The following is a 22,104-nucleotide window of genomic DNA, read 5'->3' as shown; positions in this document are numbered from 1 at the left end:
GAGACTTTTAGTAACATAGATAGATAAACAGAAGCCTATCTACACTCTCAGGGTATAAGGATGTGAAATATCTCCAGTATATTTATTAATGGAGAGTGGCAGAGGTCTCCCCAATATCCTGGCCAATGTATAACTCACTCAATATACAGCACCAATATACAGCACCTGTAATTACAGGTCCGCCACCGATTTTCCAGCATCTGATGGTCCGGCATCTCCTTTAATCCTGACAAAATTACGAGAGTGCACTTGACATGCCCTGCCGGAAGTCCGCCTGAAAATGTGGCACCTAGGTCGGGTGAGGCAGCTGATCTTGACCTCATCGGGAATTCCATCTGATTGCTGAGTTGAGTTTGCCCCCTGTGGCAGCGGTTCTGGAAATCTGGCCCAGCCGGAGCCGGAAAATCTGTTCCTCAGTTTAACTCAATTCAGTGCAGTTTCGTTTATTATCACATGTACCGAGGTACAGTGAAAAGCTTTTGTTAACATATGATGAGCGTTTGTCGGCACTGGGCCTGTACTCACTGGAGTTTAGAAGAATGAGGGTGGAACTTCATTAAATCAGAATCAGAATCAGATTTTCTTCGCCAAGTATGTTTTGCAACATACGAGGAATTTCACTGGAATGTCCAGAATAGTGAAAGCCTTGGACAGAGTGGATGTGGAGAGGATGTTTCCACTAGTGGGAGAGTCTAGGACTAGAGGTCATAACCTCAGAATTAAAGGACGTTCTTTTAGGAAAGAGATGAGGAGAAATTTATTTCTCAGAGGACGGTGAATTTGTGGAATTCATTGCCACAGTTGGCTGTGGGGGCCAAGTCAGTGGTTCTTTTTAAGGCAGCGACAGATAGATTTTTGATTAGTACGGGTTTCTGGGGTTATGGAGAGAAGGCAGGAGAATGGCGTTAGGAGGGAGAGATAGACCAGCTTTTATTGATGGCGGAGTATACATGATGTGCCAAATGGCCTATTTCTACTCCTATCACTTATGACTTTATGACCTTATTACCCTGGTTCACCTTCCCGCCAGCCATTGTTCCTCACATCCGACGTCTACAGTGTAACACAAAGTTACCGAAATTTGGAGAGTTCAATGTTCATACCTGTGGGTTGTACCTAATGTTGGCCAATTACATGTACATATGTAATTGCTGATGAGCCATTTAAAAAAATCCTGACGTACGTTAAACCTATTTCAGTAATAATGCAAAATCTTGAGCACATTCCTTCAATATTGAAGCCAAATTTATGTCATGGTTTAATGAAATATCTTACAGATGATATCATGGGCTGAACCTAAGCCAAAGACAATAGAAACCAAAGACTTTACTCAGAGGAGCAACTTGTAAAGAAAAGAAGACAACGCTATTTTTGGCACAGGAATTTGCTGTGTGGCTTCAGAATTAAGAACTTCTGAATGAGTCAGGCAGTCAAGCAATAAAACCCGAACTGGGACGGTCAAAGATGCCTTGAAACTCTGTCATTGTATAGTTTAGTTTAGTTTAGTCTAGAGATACAGCGTGGAAACAGGCCCTTCGGCCCACCGAGTTCGCACCGACCAGCGATTTCCACACGTTAACACTGTCATACACACACTAGGGACAATTTATAATTTTACCAAAGCCAATTAACTTACTAACCTGTGCGTCTTCAAGATTCAAGATTCAAGAGAGTTTATTGTCATGTGTCCCTGACAGGGCAATGAAATTCGTACAAACTCCATATAGACAGCACCCGTAGTTAGGATCGAACCAGGGTCTCTGGCGCTGTAAGGCAGCAACTCTACCAGGCTCTGTAGTAAATCTTTAAATTAGTCAAATATTGCATTCAATATGCTTGCAGATTTCAGGTTTTGGACGGCACAATGGTGCAGTGGTAGAGTTGCTGCCTAACAGCACCAGAGACCTGGCTTTGATCCTCACCAAGGGTGCTGGGTGTGTGCAGGTTGCACGTCCTCCCTGTGACCGAGTGGGTTTTCTCAGGGTGCCCCGGTTCCCTCCCACGTTCCAAAGAAGTGATGGTTTGTAGGTTAATTACCTTGTATAAATTGTCCCTGGCGTGGTGGATTCAACCAGTGCACAGGTGATCAAGGTCGGGGTGGATTCAATGGGCCGAAGGGCCTGTTTCCATGCTGTATCTAAAAACTAAGTGGATGAATTGTTTAAGAGGGGGTAGCACTGACTGGATTGTTTATGGACCTTCAAAGCTGCATGTAGTGGTTTTGCACTGACTACATTATATCCTATTGGACTGAATTTATTGCATTTTGCAGTAAAAAAAGAATTATATCGATTCAATTTTCTGGTGTTCAATCAATTTGATTGTTACACAAGGTTGCACTGGGCGTCAACTATATTACTAAAAGTCTGATCTTGACCACTTCCTGTTGTGTCTGTATATTGATTTTAGAAAAAAACGCTGCCTCTTACTGCTGTGATCTTTGGCCATCTTACTCAGAATCCCCCTCTGCTGTGCAGGACAAGATTATTTTTCCCATCGATGAAAAATAAAAGAGTTATTAGTGTTTAAAAAAGGTTGAGATTCTCTCTCTTGTAGGCCACGTCCCTTCCAGAGGGACTATAAAACCCGGAAGTGTTGAGTGCCTTAGTCAGTCTCTGCAAGATGGGGGAGCAGGAGGGTCATGCCTCCCAGTCTGACCTGTGAATAACACTGAATACATGTCTACTAAACAGTGAATGTGGTTTTACTGACCTTGAGTGCCCTTAATGTGGTTTGAAAATGAAAATGTGGTTGGTTTGAAATAAAGCACAGCAAATGGTTGGTGGTGGTTGGTTTGAAATAAAGCACAGCATATGGTTGGTGGTGGTTGATTTGAAATAAAGCACAGCAAATGGTTAGTGGTGGTTGATTTGAAATGGTGAATAATTAAAAGTCTAAACTTGACAACTTCCTGCACTGTACATTGATTTTAGATAAAACGCTACCACTTACGGCTGTGATTTTTGGCCGTCTTACTCAGTCCACCTCCGCACATCAGGTGCAGAGGATTCTTTCCATCAATTAAAAATAAAAGTGTTATTAGTGTTTTAAAAATCTTGAAAATCTCTCTCCTGTCAATCACACCATGAAGGCCACGCCCCTTTGGGTAGGAGGGGGGAGGAATTATAAAACCCAGAAGTGTGCGTGTGGCTCAGTCTCTGCAAGGTGGGGGAGGGAGAGGTCATGACTGTCTGAGCTGTGAATCAACTGAACACACTGAATATCTACTGAACTGTGAGTGTGGTGTCACCCTGCTTGAAATGGTATGAAACTGCATTTGAATGTGGTGGCCTTGCACCCTACATGAAATGGTATGAAACTGCACTTGAATTTGGTGGCCTTGCACCCTGCTGGAAGTGGTCGGAAACTGCACTTGAATTTGGTGGCATTGCACCCTGCTTGAAGTGGTATGAAACTGCACTTAATTTGTTGGCTTTGGACCCTGCTTGAAATGGCATGAAACTGCACTTCGTTTGGTGGCCTTGCACCCTGCATGAAAGTGCACTTGAATCTGATGGCCTTGCATCCTGCTTGAAGTGGTCGGAAACTGCACTTGAATTTGGTGGCCTTGCACCCTGCTTGACATGGTAGGAAACTGCATTTGAATTTGGTGGCCTTGCACCCTGCTTGAAATGGAATTTCAAGGAATAGCCGTGAGTCAACTGCCAGCCCACCAGCCGTGAGTGAGTTGCCAGCATATCAGGCTTGAGTGACTGAGCTGCTACCCCAAGAATCCATTTGGCACACAATGTTCATACTAGCCCTCGGGAAACCAATCCCTTCAGCCCACAATGCCCATACTAGCGCTCCAGAAAGCCCCCCCCCCACCCCCCACTGGCTACCAATATTGGAATTGTTTTACAGCCAAACATTAAGTGCTCCATTTCACAACTGTGCATCAACTGTAATGTTTCACGGCCATGCATTAACTATGACAGTTAACAGCCATGCATTAACTGCAGTTTCACAACCATGTATTAGTGGCACCATTTCACAGCCCATGCATTAACTGCGCTGCTTTCGCAGCTATTCATTAACTGTGGTATTTTACATACAGCGCAGTTAATGCATGGATCTTGGCCATGCATTAACTGCATTGTTTCACAGTCGTGCATTAAGTTTTGTTTTACTGCCATGCATAGTGATGATTTGCTGCCATGCATTAAACACATTATTTTACATTCATGCTTTATTTGTGAGGTTGCACCGCATGCATTAACTATGATATTTCGCAGCCATGCATTAAACACGTTGTTTTACACCCATGCCTTGACTTTGATTTCACAACCGTGCATTAACTGTGATGTTTCACCGTGCATTAACTGTAATATTTTATGGCCATGGATTAACTGTGATGTTTCACAGCCGTGCATTAACTGTGATGTTTTACACCCATGCATTAACTGTGATGTTTCACACAGCCATGCGTTAATCGTGATTTCACACATCATGCATTAACAGTGATGTTTTACAGCTGTGCATTAACTGTGGTGCTGCATGGCCGTGATTTAACTGTGATGTTTTACAGCTGTGCATTAACTGTGGTGTTGCATGGCCGTGCATTAACTGTGGTGTTGCACACATCGTGCATTAACAGTGACGTTTTACAGCCGTGCATTAACTGTGATGTTGCATGGCCGTGCATTGACAGTGATGTTTTACAGCCATGTATTAACTGTGATGTTTTACAGCCGTGCATTAACTGTGGTGTTTCAGGGCCGTGCATGAACTGCAGCCAGTGAGCGGCCGGTCCGGTCCGGGCGGGGGCGGGGCCGGGAGCTCCGGCCAATGGCGGCGCGGGGCGGGGGCGGGGCGGGGCGAGCGGGGGGCGCGGGGGCGCGCGGGGGAGGGGGGCGGGGCGGGGCGGCGGGGGCGGGGGCGGGGCGGCGGGGGCGGGGGGGGGGGCGGGGGCGGGGGAGGGGGCGGGGCGAGCGGGGAGGGGGCGGGGCGGGCGGGGAGGGGGCGGGGCGAGCGGGGGGGGGGCGGGGCGAGCGGGGAGGGGGCGGGGCGGGGGCGGGGCGAGCGGGGGGGGGGCGGGGCGCGCGGGGGCGGGGGGGGGGGCGCGGGGAGGGGGGGGGCGAGCGGGCGGGGGGCGGGGCGGGGCTGCGCGGGGAGGGGGCGGGGCGAGCCGGGAGGGGGCGGGGCCGGGGTGGGGCGGCGATGGGGCAAAGGATCCGCGTGGAGGGGCGGCTCCGGCCCTGTCGCAGGCCCACGGGGGAGGGGGCGGGGCGAGAGGGTACAGTGCGGGGGGTGTAGCGGGGACAGTGCGGGGGGTGTAGAGGGTACAGGGGGGGGGGGAGGGTACAGTGCGGGGAGCGTAGAGGGTACAGTGCGGGGAGTGTTCGGGTACAGTGAGGGGGGTGTAGAGGGTACAGTGCGGGGGGTGTAGAGGGGAGAGTGAGAGGAGTGTAGTGGGTACAGTGAGGGGGGTGTAGAGGGTACAGTGCGGGGGGGTGTAGAGGGGGAGAATGAGGGGGGGTGTACAGTGAAGAGGGGGGGAGTGAGGGGAGTGTAGAGGGAAGGGGGTGAGAATGAAGCAAGAAGAGGGGAAGAAGGAGGGTAGGAGGGAGGGTGAAAGATGGAAGAGTGAGGGAGGGGGAGGGAATGTGAGTGAGTCAATGAGGGAGGGAGGGGAGAGTGACAGAGGGAGGGAGGGGAGAGTGATGGAGAGGGAGGGGAGGAGTGTGCGATGGGGAGGTAGGGAGGAGAGAGATGGGGAGAGTGATGGGGAGGAGTGTGCGATGGGGAGGGAGGGGAGGAGTGTGCGATGGGGAGGGAGGGGAGTAGTAGGGAGGGAGTGTGAATGAGGGAGATCGCGAAAGATAGGGAGGGGAGGCGAGAGGGTGGGGGGAGGGGAGGCAAGGAGAGTGAGTGGCTGCGATATCCCCCTCCCTCCGTACCCCGTACATCTCACTGCCTCCCCTGTATCTACACTCCCCCCCACCCCCCATATCCCCGCCCCCCCCCCCCTGTATCTTCCTCATTCCACACCCCCCTTTCGTCTCTGCCCCCCTCAACCCACGCTCCATCCTGTATTCCGCCCCTCATATCCCTGCTCCACCCCCCATATCCTGCCCAGCCCACTCCCCTCCGCTCCCCCCTCACCCTGTGTTCCATCTCCTCTGCCGCCTGCTCCATCCTGTGTCCCCCTATCATAGCTCTGCTCCCTCCTTCTCGTATCTCAGCCATTCTGCTGCCTCCCTATTTTGCTGCCCCCGATCCTATTCCACCCCCCCCAGTATCTTGCTCTCCCTGTATCCCACTTATTCTGTATTCCCTTCCCCTTGATCCCCTCTGCTCCTTCCATCTTTTCCTCCAGTCCCTCCCTTCCACCTTCCCTTACTGCTCTGCTCCCCCACCCCTCCTTTCCTTCTGCCCTCACTTTCTTCCCTAAGATGGACATAAAATGCACTTTCATCCCTCAGCCCCCTCCCCTTCCCTTCCGTGCTTCCCCTCCGCATCCCCCTCCTTCCCCTCCATGGCCCCTCCTCTGCCCCCCCCTCTTCTTCCCCCTTCCCTTCTGCTCCCCCTTCGCCTCTGCCTCCTCCTCCTCTTTCCATCAGCCCCCATCTTCCTTTGCCCCCCCGACTCCCCATTCCCCTTCAACCCCCTCCTTCACCTCCGCACCCTGCTTCCCAATTCTGCGATTACCGTCCCTGCACCTTGTAACACCCCCACACCCTGTAATCGACGCACACTCCAGCCCGAACTCGCCGCAGTCAGGTCCAGTCATGTTCAGGCGAGTTTATTGTCATATGCACAAGCATGATGAGGTACAGGTGCGATGAAAATCTTGCTTGCAGCAGCAGCGTCACAGGGAAACCCCACGCGGTCTTTGGGAGAACCAATTAACCTCAAATCCGCACGTCTTTGGGGTGTGGGGAGGAAACCAGAGCACCCGGAGGAAACCCACGTGGTCACAGGGAGAACGTGCGAACTCCGCACACAGGCAGCAGCCGAGGTCATGATCGAACCGGGGGTCTGGCACTGTGAGGCACCGGCTCTGCCAGATGCGCCACTGTGGCAGGTTGTGTACACAGACTCAGACTCAGATAACACATGAAAACGTAAATTATGAATAAATTCTACATGACCGTGAAAAGAAAACGACGGCGAGAAACAAAATTCGAGTGTAAGACACAATTGGAAAAGAAGATTGTGGTGGTGCAAGAGGTGGTCTGTGGTGTTTTGTTGCTGAATTAAGATTAGGGCTGTGCGGGTCTGTTCAAGAACCAGATGGTTGTAGGAAAGTAAGTGTTCCTGTACTGTTGGTATGGGACTTCAGGTTTCTGTACCTCCGGACGGACGTTAGCAGTGAGAAGAGGGCACAGCCCGGATGGTGGGCATGCTTGATGATAGATGCCGCCTTCTTGAGGCATCTACTGTACCTCATGTAGATGCTCTTGATGGTGGGGAGGGCTGTGCCTGTGATGGATCGGGCGGAGTCCACCAGGAAGATGGTGCTAGTGTACGGGATGACCGCTAGTTAGCATGGACGCAGTGGGCAGAAGGTCCCGTTTCCACGCTGTATTTCTAAAGTCTAAAGTAAAGAGTTCTCTGTTCAAGCTGATATTCAATCAACACCAGTTACCTCATTGACAATTTTGGAACCTAGCTGAACCTGGCCCAGGAGGCCGCAGCAGCAGATGCCTCCCAGGATGCCATGGTGAAGTCCGGCAGCGAAGCCTGTTTTTGGTTGGTGGAGCCTCCCAGCGGCGATGCGCTCCGGCGGTGGTGAGCTTCGACGGAAGTAGAGCCTCAGCGGCGGCGGTGGGGCATCAGTGGTGGTGGAGCCTCATGGCAGTGTTGAGCCTCGGCGTCCTTCATTCTTGGTGATGGTGGAGCCTTGGCGGTTGTGAGCCTTGGTGGCGGTGGAGCCTCTCGTCGGCGGTGGAGCCTTGGTGGTGGTTGAGGCTTACGGCGGCTGTTGAGCCTCGGTGGCGGTAGAGCCTCGCAGCGACGGTGAGCCTCGGCAACAGTGAAGCTTTGTGGCTGCGTTAGAGCCTTGGTGGCAGTGGTGGACCCGCACGTCGGCGGTGTACACTCACGGATATGACGCAGGTGCCTCCCAGGAGGCCGCGGAGAAGCCAGTACCGGAAATTTGCAGGCTGGAGCCTCACTGACCTGAGCCTATGCCTCGAGGGTCGTTGGAGCCTCATGGGTCGGAGCCGGTGTCGATGAGTGCGCTGATGTAAATTGCTCGTTCTAAGCTTCCCTCCAGTTAGTTTCAGTAAAAACACTGAATCAAGCACTTGAACAACTAATCTTTATTTTAACAAAAGCGCAATTACAGTTCAACTACTGTACCTATCCCATCGTGGGTTCGATCCTCGTATCTGCCTGATCAAGCCCTCTAGGTCTCGCTCAGACAGACACTCCAGAAGGTGACGCAGTCCCAAGCGCTCGCCCAGAAAATCGACGCTGCACCTCGTGATCGCGGACTTTTATAGGTCCCGGGATCTCGAGGGGCCTAACCACATGGGGGTGGTCTCTTAATAATCCAATTACAGATATCGATTAACCCCATACATAACAGACATTTCCCTAACCCAATAATACAGCTGCTCAATACATTGTATTCAAACCGGACTTCTCAAGGAAGCCAACTTAGAAACATTTACCCTGATCTGCAAGAATCCCAGACAAGGCTCAATACCTCATCCAATCAACAACACTCAGCAACTTAGAACTGCAACATTATTTACAAGGTGTATGCCTGGTTTGCAGCCATCCAATCCATTCTATGCATTTTGCACCTAATTGACAGGGTCTGCAGATGTTCTTATTATTTTCTTGCAAAAAGTATCTAGGCTCTAGACACACCTGGCACCACTCCACAGCTTGTCCCATTCTTCAGAGAGCAATTCCAAATTGACTAAATCTCCCAGCAGCCCTGAAGCTTTTACCCCATTTAAAAGTCCCAGCCTCTCCAATTTGGCCAGGATTAACACTGACTGATGGACGATGACGGACCACAGGGCAATGATGCCGTTGGGGTGGGGGTGGGGTGGGGGACCTTATTGGGACCTCATTGACACTTACCGACTAGTGAAAGGCCTGGATAGAGTGGATGTGAAGAGGATATTTCCACCAGTGGGAGAGCCTAAGACCATAGGGCACAGCCATAGAATAAAAGGACGTTCCTTTAGGAAGGAGATGAGGAGGAATTTCTTTAGTCAGAGGGTGGTGAATCTGTTGGAGGCCAAGTGAATGGATATTTTTAAAGCGGAGATTGATACATTGTTGATAAGAGGTTATGGGGAGAAGGCAGGAGAATCGGGTTGATGGGCTAAATGGCCTAATTCTGTTGCTGTGACTTATGAACACTCGTGTCCATTACAGGTTTACTCATTGGATGAAGACAATGGAAGCTCAGTGTTAGAGTTTGTGGTGCCACATGATGCAGCGGATGGATTTATAAATAACAAACGAGAAAGCTATAAATTTAAGTGAGTATCATGTCTTATTTATCTCTTCTGCATCAAACTGTTTCCTCCTAAGATAGACACAAAAAGCTGGAGTAACTCAGCCGGTCAGGCAGCATCTCTGGAGAGAAGGAATAGGTTATGTTTCGGGTCGAGACCCTTATCAGACTGAGAGCCAGGGGAAAGGGAAACGAAAGATACTGAAAGTAAACATGCAGGTACAGCAGGCAGAGAAGAAAGCTAATAGCATGTTGGCCTTCATAACGAGAGGATTTAAGCATCGGAGTAAAGAGGTCCTGCAGCTGTACAGGGCCCTGGTGAGACAACATCTGGAGTATTGTGTGCAGTTTTGATCTCCAAATTTGTGGAAGTTTAGCGTAGGTTCATGAGGTTAATGACCGGGATGGCGGGACTGTCATATGAGGAAAGATTGGAAAGACTGGGCTTGTATTCACTGCAATTTTGAAGGATGAGAGAATATCTTATAGAAACAAACTAAATTATAAAAGGACTGGACAAGTTAGATGCAGGAAATATTTTACCAATGATGGGGAGTCCAGAACCAGGGGACAGTCTAAGAATAAAGGGGAGACCATTTAAAACTGAAATTAGAAAAAACGTTATCACCCAGAGAGTTGGGAATTTGTGGAATTCTCTGCCACAGAAGGCAGTAGAGGCCAATTCACTGGATTAATTTAAAAGAGTTAGATAGAGCTCTAGGGGCTAGTGGAATCAAGGGATATGGGGAGAAGGCAGGCACGGCGTACTGATTGTGGATGATCGACCATGATCACAATGAATGGCGGTGCAGGCTCGAAGGGCCAAATGGTTTCCTCCTGCACCTATTTTCTGTGATTCTATGTTTCGATATAGACGGTGATATAGAGAGATGTAGAACAAATGAATGAAAGATACTCAAACAGTAACAATGATTAAGGAAAGGTGGAGCCGACAATGGTCCTTTGTTGGCTATTGGAAAGGTGTGAACAAGTTACACAGAGTGAAACTCAGCAGGATGACAGTGAAACTAGTACGACGACTGAGGTGGGGGAGGGATGGCGAGAGAGGGGATGCTAGGATTACTTGAAGTTAAGATAAATCAATATTCATACCGCTGTGTTCCCACTAATCTGGAAATCAAACCATTTCCATTCCACTGGTTGAGATGACTAAAAAGCATCTGAGCTTTGTGTTTGAAGGAAGTGCAGAGACTGCTTTACACCAAAGATAGACAAAAATGCTGGAGCAGCTCAGCGGGACAGGCAGTATCTTTGGATAGAAAGGGTGACGTTCTGGGTCGAGACCCTTCTGAAGGATATGCAGATGCTGAATCATGGCACAAATTGCTGAAGTTATTCAGCAGGTCGGTCAGCGTCTGTGGAGGGAATGGATAGGTGACGCTTCTGGTTGGGGCCCTTCTACAGGTTGACCTGAAAAAATTGACTGTCCATTCCCTTCACAGATGCTGCTTGACCCGTCGGGTCACTCCAGAGCTCTGTTTTGAACATTGGGAAGGTATTTTGCCATGAACATTGCCGCAGTAAATCTTTTGTTGGCGATGATGAGTGGTGCAAGATGGCAGAGTTGGCACCGGTTGTGTGACATCCATAAATTTACCATGAAGGCATGTTGCATTTTGATGGTACGGTCACGATATCGTTGTCAAGTTTTGGAAGCAACCAAGACTTGTCACCATAAATGTAGAGACAACTAAAAAAAAAAATTTAGTCGTACAATGTCAAAAGTGTTTTACTGTCATAGGTCCCAAAACGGAGCAATGAAATTGTTACTTGCAGCAGCATCACAACAGGTTTGTAAACACAGCACTCGATGGATAACACAAACAAAACTAGTTCAATAAGATAAACTCAATACAGTGCAAAAATAAAAACAAAGCCCAAAGTAGGCGATACACGTTGGTCGGATTCTAGGAAACACTGAGGTGCAAAGTGACCTTGATGTGCAAAGCTAAGGATCCCTAAAGGCAACATCACTGTCTTCAATAAGATGGATAGAGCATATGGAGGTTAGGGTACAGCTTTATAAAGCAATAGGTTGTTGCCAGAGTACTATAGTTCTGATCGTCTCACTAGGAAGGATGTGACTGCACTGATCGTAGGAAGGATGTGACTACACTCGAGAGGGTGCAGAGGAGTTTCACCAGGATGTTGCCTGGGATGTAATGTCTCATCTATGAGGAGAACCCAGGCTTCTTCTTTAGTTTTAGTTTAGTTTAGAGATACAGCGCGGAAACAGGCCTCTTCGCCCACCGAGTCTACGCCGGCCTGCAATCCCCGCACATCAACACTATCTTACACACTAGGGACAATTTACACGTACACCAAGCCAAGAGCGGAACTCGTTATCAAAACATGGAGGGGACAGGGGATACAATTTTTTTGCATGCGCACACAGACACACGCGCGAGGCTTCGGAGGCTCAATCCAGCGCTAAAAGCAGAGATTTTAAAATCGGGATCACAAAAACTTGGGGGGGGATGTCCTCCACTTCTCAAAACATGGGGGGGACGTGTCCGCTCTGGGCCCCCCCCGGGTTTTCCGCACCTGCACCAAGCCAATTAACCGACAAACCTGTATGTCTTTGGAGTGTGGAAGGAAACCGCAGATCTCGGAGAAAACCCATGTGATCATGAGGAGAACGTACAAACTCCGGACAGACAGCACCTGTAGTCAGGATTGAACTCGGTTCTCTGGCGCTGCGAGCACTGTAAGGCAGCAACTCTACTGCTGCGCCATCGTGCCACCCTTTTTCTTGGAGCAGAGGAGGCTGAGGGGCGAACTGATTAAGGTACATAAAGGTATACAGGATATTGATAAATATTTCCTTTTAGCAGAGGGCATATATTTCTGTGATGTGAGATTCTTTGAAAATGTTGTTAGTTTTGGTTCAGTTCAAGTTGGAGCCCACCATGTCCATGCCGACCAGCGATCACCCGTACACTAGTTTTATTAAACACACTAGGAATAAATTTTACAGAAGCAAATTAACCTACCACGTCTTTGGAATGAGGGAGGAAACCAGAGCACCCGGAGAAAACCCACAAGGTCACAGAGGGAATGTGCAAACTCTGTAAAGACAACATCGATAGTGAGGATAGAACCTGGATCTCTGGCGCTGTGAGGCAGCGACTACCTCTTTGCCACTGTGCCACCCATAATTATTGTGTTCATTATTATTACATTTGTTGTGTTGCTTGAGGACTAAGTAAGTTTTTAATGGTGTAGTAAGCCATAATTATTAGCAATCTATCTGTCCCTATTCTTGCATAATGTGTATAATGGATTTTAAATAAAAGGATGCAATATTTATTTAGAACATTTTACATTCTACTTCAATCGTGTGTTCTGATCTTTATTTAGCACTCTGTCAAATGTTTAAAAATGTAATTGAAAATTGTGCTCCATCCTTTTGGATTGCTGTCTGAGAAAAATTATTTAATGATACACTGTCCAACCAGCCAGATGACATTAGACACTGGGGAAGTCTCGACTGACAGAAAACCTGTCTAAAAAGGAAAATAGACATTGCAGCGACTGTGATTGTTGTGGGCAGCCTTCATTTGAGGCCAGCAAAATGTGACACTGTTTTGTTGCTCATTGCAGAATCTGGGTTGGTGTTTCAGGAATTGTCTCCGTTCTCCACCCCCCCCCCCCCCCCCCCCCCCCCCCCCCCCCCCCCCCACCACTACCAGAATCATTGCACTCAGTCTTTCAAACAGATTTTGCACCATACAACCCGGGGGAATTGATTTCTCTAATTTCAAGTAACCCCTGCATTCTCTCATTTTCTCTCCTCTCCCTCTCCCTCTCCCTCTCCCTCCCCCTCTCCCTCTCTCCCTCTCCTCTCTGGCTCTGTCCCTCACTCTCGCCCTCCCTCTGTTTCTCTCTGTCTCCCCCTCTCCCTCTCCCTCTCCTCTCTCCCTCTCCCTCTCCCTCTCCCTCTCCCTCTCCCTCTCCCTCTCCCTCTCCCCTCTCCCTCTCCGATTTTTGTTCTAACCTAGCTACAGCTAACAATTACCTAGTTCCTTATTCATTGTTATTTTATTGCATATTTCTCATTCATTTGTTCTATATGTCTAGAAAGACTGTGGTGGATGTTTAATTTGTGTTTATTGTATGTTTTGTTATTATTGATTCTGTGTATGACTGCAGGCAACATAATTTCGTTCAGACCGTAAGGTCTGAATGACAATAAAGGATCTATCTATCTATCTATCTATCTATATCTCTCTACATCACCTTCCATATGTCTCGTTTCCCTTTCCCGTTACTTTCAGTCTGAAGAAGGGTCTCGTCCCGAAACTTCACCCATTCAGTCTCTCCAGTGATGTCCCGTTGAGTTACTCTAGCTTTTTGTGCCTATCTTTAAGCAGATTGTTGCTTTCAGTTTCATTTAATATTGACATATGATGAGCATTTGACGGCACTGGGCCTGTACTCGCTGGAGTTTAGAAGAATGAGGGGGGGGGAAACCTCATTGAAACTTAACGAATAGTGAAAGGTTTGGATAGAGTGGATGTGGAGAGGATGCTTCCTCTAGTGGGAGAGTCTAGGACCAGAGGCCATTGCCTCAGAATTAAAGGACTTTCCCCTTAGGAAGGTGATGGGGAGAAATATTTTTAGTCAGAGGCTGGTGAATCTGCAATTCTTTGCTGTGGAGGCCAAGTCACTGGATATTTTTAAGGCAGAGACAGATAGATTCTTGATCAGTACGGGGTGTCAGGGGTTATGGGGAGAAGGCTGGAGAATGGGGTTAGGAGGGAGAGATAGATCAGCCATGATTGAATGGCGGAGTAGACTTGATGGGCCGAATGGCCTAAGTCTGCACCTATCATTTACGACCTTATGAATGACCAAAGCAGAGCATTGCAAGTATCTATGAGCATATTAGCCAACTGACCTGGCATCAGAAAATCGGAAAACAATCTAGATGAAGTTATATCTTCACACATATATATACATGCACACTGCACAGGTTGCAGGCTCAACCCTTCTTCTGTTGAAGGCTCCTTTTCCTGGTTGTAATGCTGGATTTTGGAACCATAAATACATTTAGATTTTAGAAATACAGTGTGGAACCGGGCCCTTTAGCCCACTGAGCCCACTCTCACCAGCGATCACACCCCATACACCATCACTATCCTATACACGAGGGACAATTTATGACTTTTGGATGCCAATTAATCTACAAAAGCTCCGGATTCTTCCCACATCCCAAAGATTAGCAGGTTTGTAGGTTAATTGGCTTCTGTAAATTGTTCCTAGTGTACAATAGTGCTAGTGTACGGGATGATCATTGTCGGCGTGGACTCGGTCGAACGAAGGGTCTGTTTCCACGCTGCACCTTCAAACTAAAAATAACCTTTTCAATTTCTTTTTTTGCAGATTCCAGCAAATCTTTGATCAAGGTGCAAAGCAAGAGGAAATTTTTGAAAATATTGCACAGCCCGTTGCTGAAAAGTGAGTTTTTTTTTTTCTGATTTAAGTTTCTGCAGGTGGGACTCTGAATTTGAATTCAGCTTGAAATCTGTCCCAAGTGTCAAGTATGAAATTGTCAAGTATGAAATTCTGGTTGATTTAAAAAAAAAAAAAATCACTTGTGGAATATGGCAGTCACTGGTTGTTAGTTATTTATTTCTCAGCCGTAAAAACCCTTGACCCTGTGATTTTTGACAACGTGCTGGCCATGGAGTCATTGAGTCATTGGCCATGGAGTTATTGACTCGTGCAGCACAGAGGCAGGCCCTTTGGCCCACCTTGTCCACCCCACCAAGATGCCCCATTTGCCTGCATTTGGCCCATATCCCTCCAAATGTTTCCTATCCATGTACCTATCCAATCGTCTTATAAAAGTTGTTATAGTACCTGCCTCAACTACCACCTCTGGTAGCTTGTTCCATACACCCACCACCCTCTGTGAAAAAAGTTGCCTCTCAGGTTCCTATTAAATCTTTCTCCTCTCTGGGTAAAGGTGCATTCACCTTATCTATTCCAGTACACGATGGATGGTTACTATTATTGATGCCGAATCTATGCTTTAGATTATTTAATTAACGGAATGTAAGTTCACCATCCTCCAGAGTGGAAGTTAACCTTTCCGGATTATTAGTGTGGCTTTGGGATTTTGAGTCATGATATTTAACCACCGTGCAACCATTCTGTAATGACAGACATTACATGCAAAACACATTGTGCCAAACCCATGATTGTAATGCAAAAGTCGTAGCTGATTATAACTTACTATGCCTTCAGTAATCTATAACCAGAAGGAGGCCCACCTGAAAGGCATTAATCATTGTGATGTTCGAGCAAAAAGTTTGTGAAATCGAGCCATTGATAAGCCTGCAGCTGAGCCACAGGCGTAGAACTGGTGTGTTTGCATAATATTCTGCAATTTTAGTTTAGTTTAGAGATACAGCGCGGAAACAGACCCTTCGACCCGCCGGGTCCGCGCCGACCAGCGATCCCCGCACATTAAAACAATCCTACACCCACGAGGGACAATTTTTACATTTACCAAGCCAATTAAACTATAAACCTGTACGTCTTTGAAATGTGGGAGGAAACCAAAGACCTCGGACAAAACCCACCCAGGTCACGGGGAAGAAGTACAAACTCCTTACAGTCGGGATTGAACCCGGGTCTCTGACTCTGCATTTGCTGGAAGGCAGTAACTCTACCGCTGCGCCACCATGACCGCCTCATGTATCATTTTGAATGAGAAAGAGGTCTCGAGTCAGATTTACACTGCACTTAAAGATCGACGGGTACAGGACAATATCTAAAACATGATGACTCTTGTGTATTGATAGTGTGGTCTTGTATCTTGCTCACTTATACAATGATTGTGCCTAATATGCAGTGGGATTGTCACTGAACTGTATGCAAAATAAAAATTTCACGATACATATCCCTTTATCCTGTAGCTCTAAACTGTGGACGGCTTGATTGTAATCATGTATAGTATAGTCTTTCCAATGACTGGATAACACGCAACACAAAAGCTTTTTGCTGTACCACACTACATGTGACAATAAACTAAACTATGTTAGGTACACATGACAATAAAATACTATTGGACTATTGAAGATTGGTACAAATTAAATCTATCGCCATTAGGCATTGTAATGTTTTATGCAACTTTCAGCTCATGCCTCCCAAATCAAAGATTTGAAGATTTAACATTCATTCCAAAAAGTTAAGAGCAAAATCCTGCACTGACACAACTTTGTTAAAAGATCATTAGCCAGACTAAGGCCTAAATCTGACTCCACACCCAACGTGTAGGAAGGAACTGCAGATGGTAGTTGGAACTGCAGATGCTAGTTTCCAGCGAAGATAGACACAAAATACTGGAGTTGAAGAAGGGTCTCTACCAGAAACGTCACCCATTCCTTCTCTCCAGAGATGCTGCCTGTCCCACTGAGTTACTCCAGCATTTTGTATCTATCCACACCCAATAGTGTGGTTTATTCTAACAGTCCTCCAAAATAGCCTTCCTCTGCAGTTCTGGAGACAGTTGGGATGGATAATATATACTGACCTTGCCAGCAATGTCCACATCCTGTGTCTGAATGATTAAAAGCAGTTATGGGAGCTGCAGGTTTCACATGACTCATAAAAACAAAGCCTCTTCTGCCATCTTAGAAGGCGTGCCCTGGATTGCTTGGAATAGGATCAGGAGAAAGATGCCAGGGAATCAAACAATATACTGCAACTCAAAATGTTGGGGGAAAAAGGAACTGCAGATGCTGGTTTACAAAAAAAAGGCACAACGTGCTAGAGTAACTCTGGGTCAGGCAGCATCCCTGGAGAACATGGAACTGGTGACATTTCGGGTCAGGACCTTTCTTCAGACCCAGAGTCTGAAGCTGCTATACTGTAGCTGCTGGATATCTAAACGAAAACAGAAAAAGCTGGAAGATACACAGTCGTGTAGGCAGCACCTGTGGGGAGAGAAGCAGAGTTAATGTTTCTGGTTCAATTATCGTTTAACAAAGCTGGGAAACTGAGACAAAGAAGTTCAAGTTCAAGTGAGTTTATTGTCATGTGTCCCTGTATAGGACAATGAAATTCTTGTTTTGCTTCAGCACACAGAACATAGTAGGTATTTACTACAAAACAGATCAGTGTGTCCATATACCATAATATAAATAATATAAATATACACACACAAGCATGTCTTAAGTTGCAGACAAGGGGGGAGAAGGTGAGAAGAATGAGGGAATGCCTATAATAGGTCAGGACCAAGATAATCTAGTTGAATGGGTATTATTTGTGCACTTGAGGGGAGGAAGATGAAGGGGTGTTAATGAGACTGATCATGCCTGGATTAGATTCAAACAGCGGAAGTAAATAAGGACAGCGAAGAGCGGACAAAAAAAAATCACAAATCTACAGAGGTGCTGTAGTGAAAAACAATGCTGTGGATACTGAAGAGTGAAGTCCAGAGTGTTTAATTGTCATATGTACTGACAACGGAACAATAATTCTTACATGCAACAGCATAACAGACTTGCAAACATAATATACATAGATAATTTATATTAAACAAAAATTCAATAAATCGATAATTATAATACTCGGGCAAAGGAAACCCACAACGTTCTTGATACAACCAAATACAGTCTACAGAAGTACATAGTTGATATTAGCGTTGATTAGTATTGTGTAGAGCATGATGTTTGTTGGGAAGAAGCGTTCTTGAACGTGGAGGCCCCGATTTTCAGACTCCTGTACCTTCTTCCTGGTGGTAGGTGTGAAATAAGAGCGTGGCCAGGTTGATGTGGGTCTGATGATATTGATCAAAACATATGTATAGATCCCTTGGATGTTGAGGAGGTCGGTACCTGTGTAGGAAATGTCTTCCTAAAAAAATGTTCTTTCATTCTGAGGCATCTCTAGTCCTGGATGCTGGTTTAAATCAAAGATACACAAAATGCTGGAGTAACTCAGCTGGACAGGCAGTATCTCTGGAGAGAAGGAATGGGTGACATTTTGGGTCGAGACCCTTCTTCTGACTTCAGATTTCGTCAGGTCAGTACCTGTGATGGACAGTGGTGTGATATAACAGGTCAGGTACCAACCGTGGAAAGAGCGTTACTTAATTTGTGTTACATATTGATGACCTTGCATCACAAACTGGAAAAGGTTGTTATCTGGAAAAGTTGTGACTAGTATTGAGTACTGAGGGCTGGCAAGACAGAGATAAGGTGCTATTCCTCGCGCTGATGCTGGGGTTTGATTCATTGTAGGAATTCAAAGATAGGTCAGAAGTGGATTAAATGGGGAATTAAAATGGAGGGTTGCTTTTTCAGACTGGAGGCCTCTGACTATTGGTGTGCCACAGCAATCGCCTGTTTTGTATATATAATCTGGGAAAGATTGTAGGTGGCATATAGCGTCAAATTGTTAATTAGAGGAACAGACCCTTTGGGCCCCGATCTCTGTGCAGACCATGATGCCAATTGCTTGATTAGCAAGTTTGCAGATGACACCAAAATTGGTATTTGAGTGGACGGTGAAAGAGGTTTTCTAAGGTTACGACAGGGCTATTGATCAACTGGAAAAGGTATACTGTATAACTTATAACGGAGTTATACAGTATTGGAATACTGCATACTTTACTCCAGTCTGGAGATTGGCAAACAGAGATGAACTCTCTCAAGGGTGAAGTCATACATTTGGGAAGTTAAACCAGGGTAGGGCAAGCACATTGAAAGGTAGGGCCATGGAAGTGCTGTTGAAAGGAGAAACTGAAGAGTTCAAGTACAAAGTTCCTTGTAAGTGGTGACATGGTCAACGCTAACTTCCATTGCCAGCCTCTGGAGTCCAGTCACCAAACTATAACTTGACCCGGAGTCTGAAGAAGGGTCTCGACCCAAATCATCCCCCATTCCATCTGAACCTTCTGAACCTTCTGAATTTTGTAGTTGGCAGGGCAGTACTCTGCATATCGCCAACTTGGACAATTTTACATTTTTATCAAGCCAATTAAACAAGCCAATTAACCTACAAACCTTACGTCTTTGGAGTGTGGGAGGAAACCCACGCAGGTCACGGGGAGAACATACAAACTCTGTAGAGACAGCACCACGTAGTCGGGATCAAACCCGGGTCTCTGGCGCTGCATTTTGCTGTAAGGCAGCAACTCTACCGCTGTGCCACCGTGACTGAAGAGTTCAAGTACAAAGTTCCCCGAAAGTGGTGACATGGGAGAACATCTTCTATCCAGAGATGCTGCCCGCTGAGTTACTGCAACGTTTTGTGACTATCTTCAGTGTATACCAGCATCTGCAGTTCCATCCTGCACATATGCTATGCTTACTGCCGTCATTGAGTACAAGAGTTGGGAATTCAAGTTATACAGTTGTACAAAAGGTTTTGATCTGGGTCTGGAACACTGGGAGGATTGTATGCAGTTCGGGTCACACTGTCAGAAGGATGTGATTAAGCTAGTGAGGCTGCAGAAAAGATTCACCAGGATAATGTCTCGACCGGAGGGCTTGAGGTATAAGGAGAGACTGCATCGGCTGGGACTTCTTTTCCCTGGATCAAAGAGGGTCAAGGAGTGACCATTAGAGCTTTCCAATATCATGAGGGGCAGAGATAGGGAGATGGTCAGTCCTTTTCCCAGGATGGGTGGGTCTAAAATTAGAGGGCATAGCTTTAAGGTGAGAGGGGCAGGTTATTGAGACAGAGAGTGGCGGGTATAAGGAACGAGCTACCAGAGGAAGTGGTAGGGATTACTGTGTTCAGAAGACATTTGGGCAGGCACATGGATAGGAATGGATAGGACTAACATAGATGGGCAAACTGGTTGGCACGGGAGAATTGTGGCAAAGGGGTTGTTTCCATGCTGTATGAATCTATGACTATGAGCACCTGGAAGCTCATGATCATTCTTACAGATTGAATGGAGTTGATGTGCAATGCAAGCCATCAACCTTTAACAAAAATGATAAGTTTTTTTGCTTTCTGCACGTGATACCTAATCTGCTGTTTATAGAAACATAGAAACATAGAAATTAGGTGCAGGAGTAGGCCATTCGGCCCTTCGAGCCTGCACCGCCATTCAATATGATCATGGCTGATCAACCAACTCAGTATCCCGTACCTGCCTTCTCTCCATACCCCCTGATCCCCTTAGCCACAAGGGCCACATCTAACTCCCTCTTAAATATAGCCAATGAACTGGCCTCAACTACCCTCTGTGGCAGAGAGTTCCAGAGATTCACCACTCTCTGTGTGAAAAAAGTTCTTCTCATCTCGGTTTTAAAGGATTTTTCCCTTATCCTTAAGCTGTGATCCTTTGTTCTGGATTTCCCCAACATCAGGAACAATCTTCCTGCATCTAGCCTGTCCAACCCCTTAAGAATTTTGTAAGTTTCTATAAGATCCTCTCTCAATCTCCTAAATTCTAGAGAGTATAAACCAAGTCTATCCAGTCTTTCTTCATAAGACAGTCCTGACATCCCAGGAATCAGTCTGGTGAACCGTCTCTGCACTCCCTCTATGGCAATAATGTTCTTCCTCAGATTTAGAGACCAAAACTGTACGCAATACTCCAGGTGTGGTCTCACCAAGACCCTGTACAACTGCAGTAGAACCTCCCTGCTCCTATACTCAAATCCTTTTGCAATGAAAGCTAATTTCACAGCATTCTCTTTATTTTCAATGTTTAGCAAATCCTGTGTTCTGCATGTTACATTTCTAGCCTCTTCCTTCCCTCTCTTCGCTATTTGCAGCTCATCTGAAGATCCAAGGCTTCACAACTCTTTCTAACAGCAATCTCCCCCTCAGTCTGGAGCGAAAGATCATCTGTCCATTTTCCTCCACAGGTATTGCCTGACCTGCTGAGTTCTTCCAGTAGTTTTTTTTTTTACTCAAGATTACAGCATCTGCTGTCACTTCTCTCCTGATGGTATTAATATGATTACCAAGCCTTCTCCGTGTTCCTTCGGATGGTACCAAGAATCTGTGGTACAATGATTCTCCTGGTTCTTTCTTATCACTGAAATTCATTTTAATTTTTTTGCACCTTTTCTTTGTTTTCTTATTTTCCCGGTTCTGTTGAAACATTCACTTTGTTTTCCTCCTCCACTGATGCTGCCTGACCTGCTGCATATAGTCAGACATCATAGAAACAGGCCTTTTGGTCCAGCTCGTCAATGCGACACAATGCTCCATCTACATTAGTCCCATTTACCTGCGTACCCTTGTAAACCTTTCCTATCCATAAGCCTGTCCAAGTGTCTTTTAAATACTGTTATAGTACCTACCCCAATGACCTTCTTTGGCAGTACATTCCATATATCCTTCACCCTCTGTGTGAGCAATTGCCCCCCCCCCCCCCCCCCCCCGGTTCTTATTAAATGATTCCCCTCTCACTTAAAATCATGTCCCCTGTTTTTTGATTCATCTGACTTTGTGTAAAAGACTGTGCATTTGTCTTATCAATTCTCCTCATGATCTTAGCCACCTACACTCAAAAGAATACGTCCTAATGCCTAATCTCTTCCTGTAGCTCAGGACCTTGAGTACTGGCAACATCCTTGTAAATCTTCTCTGCTCTATCCAGCTTAATGAGTTATTTCCTATTGTAGGGAGACCAACACGGAACACATGACTGCAAATGCGACCTTGCCAATGTCTCGTAC

At 46.6% G+C, this 22,104-nt stretch overlaps 1 protein-coding gene across 1 annotated transcript; it reads left to right on the top strand.

Moving 5' to 3' along the window:
* Positions 1–5,160: 5,160 nt before the first annotated feature.
* LOC129697698 (kinesin-like protein KIF6) lies at positions 5,161–21,712 on the top strand. The gene is made up of 4 exons (XM_055636405.1): positions 5,161–5,215; positions 9,344–9,449; positions 14,831–14,905; positions 21,193–21,712. Exons 1-4 carry the CDS (start codon positions 5,161–5,163, stop codon positions 21,227–21,229), a joined length of 273 nt encoding a protein of 90 aa, XP_055492380.1. The 3' UTR covers positions 21,230–21,712.
* The last annotated feature ends 392 nt before the right edge of the window (positions 21,713–22,104 follow it).

This window comes from Leucoraja erinacea, chromosome 5, assembly GCF_028641065.1.
Source record: "Leucoraja erinacea ecotype New England chromosome 5, Leri_hhj_1, whole genome shotgun sequence".
NCBI lineage: Eukaryota > Metazoa > Chordata > Chondrichthyes > Rajiformes > Rajidae > Leucoraja > Leucoraja erinaceus.
The sequence above is the reverse complement of the archived record's forward strand: the minus strand, read 5'-3'. Positions and strand labels throughout refer to the sequence as shown.